At 42.6% G+C, this 12,659-nt stretch overlaps 1 protein-coding gene across 2 annotated transcripts in view; it reads left to right on the forward strand.

Annotated features, from left to right (window-relative positions):
• Positions 1-12,659, forward strand: part of LOC138665529 (L-threonine ammonia-lyase-like) — a 406,691-nt gene that overhangs the window by 323,376 nt on the left and 70,656 nt on the right. For both annotated transcript variants that reach the window (XM_069753102.1, XM_069753101.1), the window contains exon 8: positions 1,457-1,582. In XM_069753102.1, coding sequence (XP_069609203.1) covers positions 1,457-1,582 — 126 coding nt within the window. The remainder of the gene's footprint in view (positions 1-1,456; positions 1,583-12,659) is intronic.

The following is a 12,659-nucleotide window of genomic DNA, read 5'->3' on the forward strand; positions in this document are numbered from 1 at the left end:
CGACGCACTGCGACGTGCCAATGCCGACACTAGTGTGAAAGTAGCCTAAAAACCAGGAATGGGGATGCTCAAGCTAGAGCAAAGTTATGTGCCTTTCCATGCCGGGGTGAGTACTTATTTGGCCCCGTGCTTGATGATATTCTTGCAAAGGCAGCAGATAGGAAAAAAGGATTCCTTAATTTATTTAATCCTGCTTTCAGGAACACCTTCAGAAAGCGGATGTCCATCCAGAAGACATACTCAGACCGGGATTGGAAACCGGCGGAGCCAAAAAGGGGCTTCCCTTCTGAGCCCTGCCGTGCGCCCAAACAGTGGTTTCCTCCACATATGGGTTATCAGCGTACTCAGGACAAATTGAACAACAACTTTTGGGGTCAAGTTTCTCCTTGTACCTTTGGAAAAATAAAAAATTGGGGACTAAACCATCATGTGTGTGGAAAAATGTGATTTTTTTTTATTTTCACGCCCGGGTGTTATAAACTTCTGTGAAGCACTTGGGGGTTTAAAGTGCTCACCACACATCTAGATAAGTTCCTTAGGGGGTCTAATTTCCAAAATGGGGTCATTTCTGGGGGGTTTCTACTGTTTAGGCACATCAGGGGCTCGCCAAACGAGACAAGGCGTCCGATCTCAATTCCAGCCAATTTTAGCTTGAAAAAGTCAAACGGTGCTCCTTCCCTTCCGAGCTGTGCCCGGAGCACAAACAGTGGTTCTCTCCCACATATGGGGCATCAGCGTACTCAGGACAAATGGACAACAACTTTTGAGGTCCATTTTCTCCTTTAACCCTGGGAAAATTTAAAAAATTGTTGCTGAAAGATCATATTTGTGACTAAAAATGTTCATTTTTTCCTTCCACGTTGCTTCTGCTCCTGTGAAACACCTGAAGGGTTAATAAACTTCTTGAATGTGGATTTGAGTACCTTGAGGGGTGCAGTTTTTAGAATGGTGTCACTTTTGGGTATTTTCTTCCATATAGACCGCTCAAAGTGATTTGAAATGTGAGGTGGTTCCTTAAAAAAATTGTTTTGTAAATTTTGTTGTAAACATGAGAAATCACTGTTACTTTTAACCCTTATAACTTCCTAATGAAAAAAAATGTTGGTTCCAAAATTCTCCCAATGTAAAGTAGACATGTGGGAAATGTTATTTTGTGTGACATATTTCTCTGTTTTAAGGGCATAAAAATTCAGTTTGAAAATTGCTACATTTTCCAAATTTTCGCCAAATTTCCATTTTTTACACAAATAAACACAAGTTATATCGAAGAAATTATACCTCTAACGTGAAGTACAATATGTCATTTCCTCATAAAGGGACAGTGGTCAGAATTGTAAAAATTGTCCCAGTCATTAATGTGCAAACTATCCTCGGGGGTAAAATTGGTTAATAACTGCTGATCATTTGGTAAAACATGTCAAAGTGATAACACCTGGATGTTTCTATCTCCATTCAGGGAGGAAGATGTGTTGCTGTCAATGCTGAGGCTGGTTGAATGTGAGAGGGTTACAGCAGATGCAGAAGGAGCCATGGGGCTTGCAGCTATAATATCTGGTGCACTCCCATACCTGAAAGGAAAAAGGTAATATAGTGCATGACATAGCCTCTTCATACACCACTATTCATAGTCAGAATATATTATAGTCAGGAGTGGAAAGAGGAACAAATTTGATGCAGAAATTTTCCATACATCTGAAGGGGCTTGCAGCAAGCCTTGCTCACTTTGCAGAAATAACATTATTCAGATTTATAGAACTGATTTTCAGTCTCAAACATGTTTTCACTGAGTAGGGCCAGAAGATATGTAATAAAGAACAGTGTTAGAATCCTTGAGAACACCTCTATACACAGAGCAGTGATTGAACCCGCGCCAGCGCCATCCCCGTGACTGAACGCCAAACGTTCTCGAAAACAATAAAGTTAATTTCCTCCCGATAGCGGGAAGTGCAGGTTCAGAACACTATTAAACTGCAGTTTATCTCCATAGGTTAATAGTGTTTTTTCAGGTTCCCTTTAACCAATTTTTACACTCACTGTGGGCTGCCAATTATCCTACTATATATCTATATTAAGAAAATCCTACAATCAATGGAAGCCAATGCCAAATATTTGGGGATATGCCAGGAAAAAGCTAACGCGAAACGCGTGTTGGGGCGCAGGCACCGCTAATACAGGTCATGTATTGATTCATATGTATTCTCCTTACACTCAAGCACTTTTGCTATGGGGCTTTAACTATAGATCTAATCCATCCTTTACTACATATCATGTTATTAGTTAATCTTGCTGCATTCTATTTTATATGTACTGTGTTATAAACCAGGGGTGCCAAAATTTATTTGCACTATGCAATGATATTTACTCAGCACTAAGCACTTTTCTAGGCTATCCACAAATGGCTATACATGGACTAGGCACTTTTTGTGGCTTTCTGTTATAAGAGGCAAAGGTTGTATATCAAAGGGTACGTTCAGAGGCTACGTTCAGACTAGCGTTGTGCGCCGCTGCGTCGGCAACGCGACGCACAACGCACCGAAAAACGCGGCAAAACGCACGCAAAAACGCTGCGTTGTCGTTTTTTGCCGAAAATCGGACGCAAGAAAAATGCAACTTGTTGCGTTTTCTTGGTCCGACGCTTGCGGCAAAAAAGACGCATTTGTCGCAAAACGCAACAAGCAAAAACGCATGCGTCCCCCATGTTAAACATAGGGGCGCATGACGCGTGCGTCGCCGCTGCGTCGCCCGACGCGGCGCCGACGCACACTAGCACAACGCTTACTGGTAGGAGATACGTTGTTTTTTGGTCCATTTGGTATTCTAAGCTTGGTTTGATTTGCAAACATCATGTATATTTAATCTGCAACTTCATTAGATATTTATCTAAAGGACCTTGAGGGCATACATTTCATGTTTATACAGACCTGTATATGGCTGTACAATTTTTTGCATTTGTATCACCGTATTCTTTTAATGAGATTATTGAATAAAGCTGTATTTCTTTGAATATTTGGCATTGGCTTCCATTGATTGTAGGATTTTCTTGAAGGTTAGGCAGCGCCATTCTTAAGACCATTTTTTTGTATGATTATATATCTATACTAGCTGAAGAGCCCGGCATTGCCTGGGCATAGTAAATATCTGTGGTTAGTTATAGCACCTCACTTCTCTTATTTTCACATCACGCCTCTCATTTTCCCCCTCACATCTCTCATTTTCTCCCTTACACCTTTTCATTTTCACCTCACACCCCTCATTTTCACCTCACACTTCTCATTTTCCCCCCAGTATATACATGTTAGTCATCTCCCTTATATATAGTATACATCTGTATGTCATCTCCTATATATAGTATATACCTGTATGTCATCTACCCTGTAAATAGTATATAGCTGTTGTATGTCATCTCCTCCTGTATATTGTATATACCTATGTGCCATCTCCTCCTGTATATAGTACTGTATATACCTGTATATCATCTCTTCTGTATATACTATATACCTGTATGTCATCTCCTGTATATAGTATATACCTGTATGCCATCTCCCCTGTATATAGTATATACCTGCTGTATGTCATCTCCTCCTCTATATACCTATGTGTCATCTCCTCTTTTATATAGTATATACCTGTATGTCATCTCCTCCTGTATATAGTATATACCTGTAAGTCATCTCCTCCTGTATATAGTATATACCTGTGTGTAATCTGCTCCTGTATATAGTATATACCTGTGTGTCATCTCCACCTGTATATAGTATGTACCTGTATGTCATCTCCTCCTGCATATAGTATATACCTGTGTGTCATCTCCTCCTGTATATAGTATATACCTGTGTGTCATCTGCTCCTGTATATAGTATATATCTGTGTGTCATCTCCTTCTGTAAATAGTATATACGTGTGTCATCTGCTCCTGTATATAGTATATATCTGTGTCATCTCCTCCTGTATACAGTATATACGTGTGTCATCTCCCCTGTATATAGTATATACCTGTGTGTCATCTCCTCCTGTATACAGTATATACGTGTGTCATCTCCCCTGTATATAGTATATATCTGTGTGTCATCTCCTCCTGTATACAGTATATACGTGTGTTATCTCCCCTGTATATAGTATATACCTGTGTGTCATCTCCCCTGTATATACCTGTGTGTCATCTTCCCTGTATATAGTATGTACCTGTATGTCATCCCCCCTGTATATAGTATATACCAGTGTGTCATCTCCTCCTGTATATAGTATATACCTGGGTGTCATCTCCCCTGTATATAGTATATATGTGTGTGTCACCTCCTCCTGTGTATAGTATATACCTGTATGTCATCTCCTCCTGTATATAGTATATACCTGTGTGACAGCATGGTGGCGCAGTGGTTAGCACTGCAGCCTTGCAGCACTGGGGTCCTGGATTCTAATCCCACCCAGGACAACATCTGCAAAGAGTTTGTATGTTCTCTCCATGTTTGCGTGGGTTTCCTCCGGGAACTCCGGTTTCCTCCCACATTCCAAAGACATACTGATAGGGATTCTAGATTGTGAGCCCCAACGGGGACAGTGATGATAATGAGTGCAAACTGTAAAGCACTGCGGAATATGTTAGCGCTATATAAAAATAAAGATTATTATTATTATATATCTGTGTGTCATCTCCTCCTGTATATAGTATGTACCTGTATGTCAATAGTATGTACCTGTATGTCATCTCCTCCTGTATTAGACCTCGTTCACACGTTATTTGCTCAGTATTTTTACCTCAGTATTTGTAAGCTAAATTGGCAGCCTGATAAATCCCCAGCCAACAGGAAGCCCTCCCCCCTGGCAGTATATATTAGCTCACACATACACATAATAGACAGGTCATGTGACCGACAGCTGCCGTATTTCCTATATGGTACAGTTGTTGTTCTTGTAGTTTGTCTGCTTATTAATCAGATTTTTATTTTTGAAGGATAATACCAGACTTGTGTGTTTTAGGGTGAGTTTCATGTGTCAAGTTGTGTGTCTTGAGTTGCGTGTGGCGACATGCATGTAGCGACTTTTGTGAGATGAGTTTTGTGTAGCGACATGCGTGTAGCAACTTTTTGTGTGTCGAGTTGCATGTGACAGGTTAGTGTAGCAAGTTGTGTGCAGCAAGTTTTGCGGATGGCGAGTTTTGCGCGTGGCGAGTTTTATGAGTGGTGCGTTTAGAGTATGTGCAAGTTTTGTGTGAGGTAACTTTTGCATGTGTTGCAACTTTTGTGCATGTGGCAATTTTTCCGAGTGTGCAAGTTTTGCGTGTGGCGAGTTTTCCATGAGGTGAGTTTTGAGCAGCGACTTTTGTGTTTCGACTTTTATGTGGCGAGGTTGGTGTATGTATGGTGAAATGTGTGCTGAGGGTGGTATATGTGTTCAAGCACGTGGTAGTGTGTGGCACATTTTGTGTGTGTGTTCATATCCCCGTGTGTGGTGAGTATCTCATGTCGGGGCCCCACCTTAGCAACTGTACGGTATATACTCTTTGGCGCCATCGCTTTCACTCTTTAAGTCCCCCTTGTTCACATCTGGCAGCTGTCAATTTGCCTCCAACACTTTTTCTTTCCCTTTTTCCCCATTATGTAGATAGGGGCAAAATTGGTGAATTGGAACGCGCGGGGTTAAAATTTTGCCTCACAACTTAGCCTATGACGCTCTCGGGATCCAGACGTGTGACTGTGCAAAATTTTGTGGCTGTAGCTGTGACGGTGCAGATGCCAATCCCGGACATACACACATACAGTACATACATACATACACACACACATTCAGCTTTATATATTAGACTAGCTGAAGAGCCCGGCGTTGCCTGGGCATAGTAAATATCTGTGGTTAGTTATATATTTAGAATTGAGAGTCCTCAGTGGTTGATACCTTTTAATGGCTAACTGAAAAGATGGTAATAAATTGCAAGCTTTCGAGACTACACAGGTCTCTTCATCAGGTAGATGTAGTCTCGAAAGCTTGCAATTTATTACCATCTTTTCAGTTAGCCATTAAAAGGTATCAACCACTGAGGACTCTCAATTCTAAATATTTTTCTATCCACTGGCTAACACGGTACCAAGATATATTTCTTTCCTGTGGTTAGTTATAGCACCTCACGTCTCTTATTTTCCCATCATGCCTCTCATTTTCTCCCTTACACCTCTAATTTTCTCCCTTACACCTCTCATTTTCCCCCTCACTCCTCTTATTTTCTCCCTCACACCTCTCATTCCGCCTAACACTTGTCATTTCGACCTCACATCTGTCATTTTCCAATCACTCCACTATTTTCCCTCACTCCTCTCATTTTGCACTCACATCTTTTCATTTTCACCTCACACCCCTCATTTTCACCTCAGCATATACATGTTTGTCATCTCCCTTATATATAGTATACACCTGTATGTCTTCTCTTGTAAATAGTATATAACTGTATGTCATCTCCCCTGTAAATAGTATATACCTGCTGTGTGTCATCTCCTCCTGTATATTGTATATACCCATGTGTCATCTCCTCCTGTATATATTATATACCTGTATGTCATCTCTTCTGTATATACTATATACCTGTATGTCATCTCCTGTATATAGTATATACCTGTATGTCATCTCCCCTGTATATAGTATATACCTGCTGTATGTCATCTCCTCCTGTATATACCAATGTGTCATCTCCTCTTTTATATAGTATATACCTGTATGTCATCTCCTCCTGTATATAGTATATACGTGTGTATCATCTGCTCCTGTATATAGTATATACCTGTGTGTCATCTCCTCCAGTATATAGTATATACCTGTTTATCATCTCCTCCTGTATATAGTATATATCTGTGTGTCATCTCCACTGTATATAGTATATATCTGTGTGTCATCGCCCCTGTATATAGTATGTACCTGTACTGTTATGATCAGGTGGCCTTGGAGTAGCATGAAAAGACCTTCGCTGGAGCAGTGGTAACTTTACTGACTGCAAACCCTGATCCTATCACCGCAACTAGAAGTAGCTGTGGGGTGTGCCTAACCAGACCTAGACACCTCGACACAGCCTAAGGACTAAATATCCCTAAAGATGGAAATAGGAAAACTCTCTTGCCTCAGAGTAGATCCCCAAAGGATAGGTAGCCCCCCACAAATAATGACTGTGAGTAGGAGAGGAAAAGACACATGCAGACAGAAAACAGGGATAAGCAAAGGAGGCCACTTCTACCTAGATGGGAAAGGATAGTACAGGATACTATGCGGTCAGCATAAAACACTACAAAATATCCACAGCAGAAAAATACAAAAATTCCACCACCTAACTAAAGATGTGGAGAGAATATCTGCGACTCCAGCGAGTCCAACTAGACTGAGAAAAACATCAGGCACAGTCTAGCAGGAACAAAATAGAAACAAGATAAGCACAGAAAATAAACACACAGCAGTGTGTCTAAAAAATGAAGCAAACACTTATCTTAGCTGAATTGGCAGCAAGCAGGAGAGGCCAGGCAGAGGACCAACACTTCCAAAGGAACATTGACTACTGGCAAGGACTAATGAGTCCTGCACAGCTAAATACCCCAGTCAGAATTGCAATTAGCAGAAACACCTGTCCAAGACTGCTGCTCAGGAATAACTGCATTACCATCAACAACCACCGGAGGGAGCCCAAGAGCAGAATTCACAACAGTACCCCCCCTTGAGTAGGGGTCACCGAACCCTCACCAGAGCCCCCAGGTTGGTCAGGACGAGCAAGATGAAAGGCACAAACCAAATCAGCGGCATGGACATCAAAGGCCGAAACCCAAGAATTATCCTCCTGGCCATAACCCTTCCATTTGACAAGGTACTGAAGCTTCCGCCTCGAAAAACGAGAATCCAAAATCTTCTCAACCACATATTCCAACTCCCCATCGACCAACACAGGGGCCGGAGGATCAACAGAGGGAACAACGGGCTCCACATATTTCCACAACAAAGATCTATGGAAGACATTATGGATAGGAAAAGAGGCCAGAAGCGCCAGACGAAAAGACACCGGATTAATAATCTCAGAAATCCTATAAGGACCAATAAACCAAGGCTTAAACTTAGGAGTAGAAACCTTCATAGGAACATGACGGGAAGATAACCAAACCAGATCCCCAACCCGAAGCCGGGAACCAACACAGCGACGTCGGTTAGCAAAACGTTGAGCCTCCTCCTGAGACAACACCAAATTGTCCACCACCTGAGCCCAATTCTGCTGCAACCTGTCAACCACAGAATCCACACCAGGAAAGTCAGAAGACTCAACCTGCCCAGAAGAAAAACGAGTATGAAAACCAAAATTACAGAAAAAAAGGCGAAACCAAAGTAGCCGAACTAGCCCGATTATTAAGGGCAAACTCAGCCAATGGCAAAAAAGCCACCCAATCATCCTGATCAGCAGACACAAAGCATCTCAAATAAGTCTCTAAAGTCTGATTAGTACGCTCGGTCTGGCCATTTGTCTGAGGATGAAATGCAGAAGAAAAAGACAAATCAATGCCCAGCCTAGGACAAAAGGCCCGCCAAAACCTAGAAACAAACTGGGAACCTCTGTCGGACACAATATTCTCAGGAATACCATGCAAACGGACCACATGCTGAAAAAACAACGGAACCAAATCAGAAGAAGAAGGCAATTTAGGCAAAGGCACCAAATGAACCATCTTAGAGAATCGGTCACAAACAACCCAGATAACAGACATCCTCTGGGAAACAGGAAGATCGGAAATAAAATCCATAGAAATATTCGTCCAGGGCCTCTCAGGGACCGGCAATGGCAAAAGCAACCCAATAGCACGGGAGCAAAAATGCTTGGCCCGCGCACAAGTCCCACAGTACTGCACAAAAGACAGCACATCACGCGATAAAGAAGGCCACCAAAATGACCTACCAACCAAGTCTCTGGTACCAAAAATGCCAGGATGACCAGCCAACATAGAACAGTGAACCTCAGAAATCACTCTACTAGTCCATCTGTCAGGAACAAACAGCTTCCCCACAGGACAACGATCAGGTTTGTCAGCCTGAAATTTCTGAAGAATCCGTCGTAAATCAGGAGAAACGGCAGAAAGGACCACCCCTTCCTTCAAAATACCGACTGGTTCCAAGACCTCAGGAGAATCAGGCAAAAAACTCCTAGAGAGGGAATCAGCCTTAATATTCTTAGAACCCGGAAGGTACGAGACCACGAAATCAAAACGAGAAAAAAAACAAGGACCATCGAGCCTGTCTAGGATTCAACCGTTTGGCAGACTCGAGGTAAATCAGATTCTTATGATCGGTCAAGACCACAATACGGTGCTTAGCTCCCTCAAGCCAATGTCGCCACTCCTCAAACGCCCACTTCATAGCCAACAACTCCCAATTGCCGACATCATAATTGGGTTCAGCAGGCGAAAACTTACGGGAAAAGAAGGCACACGGTTTCATTAAGGAACCAACAGGATCCCTCTGAGACAAAAAAGCCCCTGCCCCAATCTCAGAAGCGTCAACCTCAACCTGAAACGGAAGAGAAATATCCGGGAGCAGAAGTAAAACGATGCTTAAGTTCCTGAAAGGCAGAGACAGCCGCAGGGGACCAATTCGCCACATCAGCGCCCTTCTTCGTCAAATCAGTCAAGGGTTTAACCACACTGGAAAAATTAGCAATAAAACGGCGATAAAAATTAGCAAAACCTAAAAATTTCTGAAGGCTCTTCACGGATGTGGGCTGAATCCAATCATGAATGACCTGAACCTTAACCGGATCCATCTCTATAGACGAAGGAGAAAAAATAAAGCCCAAACCTTCTGCACCCCAAAAAGACACTTAGACCCTTTCACAAACAAGGCATTGTCACGAAGGATCTGAAATACCATCCTGACCTGCTGCACATGAGACTCCCAATCATCGGAAAAAATCAAAATATCGTCCAAATATACAATCAGGAATTTATCAAGATAATCCCGGAAGATATCATGCATGAAGGACTGAAAAACAGATGGAGCATTAGAGAGTCCGAATGGCAACACAAGGCATTCAAAATGGCCCTCGGGCGTGTTAAACGCAGTTTTCCATTCATAACCCTGCTTAATACGAACAAGATTATATGCCCCCCGAAGGTCAATCTTAGTAAACCAACTGGCTCCCTTAACCTTAGCAAACAAATCAGAAAGCAAAGGTAAAGGTTATTGAAACTTGACCGTGATCTTATTCAAGAGGCGATAATCAATACAGGGTCTTAAGGAACCATCTTTTTAGCAACAAAAAAGAACCCCGCTCCCAACGGTGAAGAAGATGGCCGAATATGCCCTTTCTCCAAAGACTCCTTAATATAGCTCCGCATGGCGGTATGTTCAGGTACAGACAGGTTGAAAAGTCGGTGTTAGGAAACTTACAGCCTGGAATCAAGTCAATAGCACAATCGCAGTCCCTGTGTGGTGGAAGGAAACTGGACTTGGGCTCATCGAATACATCCTGAAAATCAGACAAAAACTCCAGAATTTCAGAAGAGGGAGAAGGGGCGATAGACATCAGAGGAACATCATTATGAACCCCCTGACAACCCCAACTAGTCACAGACATGGACTTCCAATCCAAAACAGGATTATGTACTTGCAACCATGGAAAACCCAGCACGATAGCATCATGCAAATTATGCAACACCAGAAATCGACAATCTTCCTGATTAGCTGGCGCCATGCGCATGGTCACCTGTGTCCAAAACTGGGGCTTATTTTTAGCCAAGGGTGTAGCATCAATGCCCCTTAAAGGAATAGGGTTCTGCAAAGGCTGCAGGGGAAAACCACAACGCCTGGCAAACTCAAAGTCCATTAAGTTCAAGGCGGCGCCTGAATCCACAAACGCCATGACAGAAAATGATGACAATGAACAGATCAAGGACACAGATAACAGAAATTTAGATTGTACAGTACTGATGGTAAATGAACTGGCGATCCTCTTGGTCCGCTTAGGGCAGACAGAAATGACATGGGAAGCGTCGCCACAATAATAACACAACCTATTCTGACGTCTAAAACCTTGTCTTTCCATTCTAGACAGAATCCTATCACATTGCATTGGCTCAGGAATTTGCTCTGAGGATAACGCCATAGCGCGCACAGTTCCGCGCTCCCGCAAGCGCCGATCAATCTGAATGGCCAGAGACATAGAATCACTCAGATTGGAGGGTGTGGGAAACCCCACCATAACATCTTTAACGGATTCAGAAAGACCATTTCTGAAAATTGCCGCCAAAGCATCATTATTCCATTTAGTCAATACAGACCATTTTCTGAATTTCTGTCAATACAATTCTGCCGCCTCTTGACCCTGAGACAGGGCCAACAAGGTCTTCTCAGCTTGATCCACCGAATTAGGTTCATCATACAGTAATCCTAACGCTTGAAAGAAGGAGTCTACATTAAGCAAAGCAGGATCCCCAGATTCCAGGGAAAATGCCCAATCCTGTGGATCACCACGCAGCAGGGAAATGATGATTTTAACTTGTTGAATGGAATTACCGGAGGATCGAGGTTTCAATGCAAAAAACAGTTTACAGTTGTTTTTAAAACTCAAAAATTTGGACCTGTCACCAAAAAACAAATCAGGAGTAGGTATCTTCGGTTCTAAAGCAGGAGTCTGAACAATGTAATGAGAAATACCCTGTACTCTAGCAGCAAGCTGGTCTATACAAGAAACTAATTCCTGAACATTCATGCTAGCACAAGGCTCTTCAGCCACCCAGAGATAAAAAGGGAGGAGAAGCCAAAACGGACTGGAGAAAAAAAAATGGCTCAAGATCTTTCCTCCCTTCTTCTGAGATGCAATTAACTCATTGTTGGCCAGTAGTACTGTTATGATCAGGTGGCCTTGGAGCAGCATGAAAAGACCTTTGCTGGAGCAGTGGTAACTTTACTGACCGCAAACCCTGATCCTATCACCGCAACTAGAAGTAGCTGTGGGGTGTGCCTAACCAGACCTAGACACCTCGACACAGTCTAAGGACTAAATATCCCTAAAGATGGAAATAGGAAAACTCTCTTGCCTCAGAGTAGATCCCCAAAGGATAGGTAGCCCCCCACAAATAATTACTGTGAGTAGGAGACGAAAAGACACACGCAGACAGAAAACAGGGATAAGCAAAGGAGGCCACTTCTACCTAGATAGGAAAGGATAGTACAGGATACTATGCGGTCAGCATAAAACACTACAAAATATCCACAGCAGAAAAATACAAAAACTCCACCAACTAAACTAAAGATGTGGAGAGAATATCTGCGACTCCAGCGAGTCCAACTAGACTGAGAAAAACATCAGGCACAGTCTAGCAGGAACAAAATAGAAACAAGATAAGCACAGAAAATAAACACACAGCAGTGTGTCTAAATAATGAAGCAAACACTTATCTTAGCTGAATTGGAAGCAAGCAGGAGAGGCCAGGCAGAGGACCAACACTTCCAAAGGAACATTGACTACTGGCAAGGACTAATGAGTCCTGCACAGCTAAATACCCCAGTCAGAATTGCAATTAGCAGAAACACCTGTCCAAGACTGCTGCTCAGGAATAAATGCATTACCATCAACAACCACCGGAGGGAGCCCAAGAGCAGAATTCACAACACTGTACGTCATCTCCCCTGTATATAGTATATACCAGGTTGTC

This window comes from Ranitomeya imitator, chromosome 2 (assembly GCF_032444005.1).
Source record: "Ranitomeya imitator isolate aRanImi1 chromosome 2, aRanImi1.pri, whole genome shotgun sequence".
Taxonomy (NCBI): Eukaryota; Metazoa; Chordata; class Amphibia; order Anura; family Dendrobatidae; genus Ranitomeya; species Ranitomeya imitator.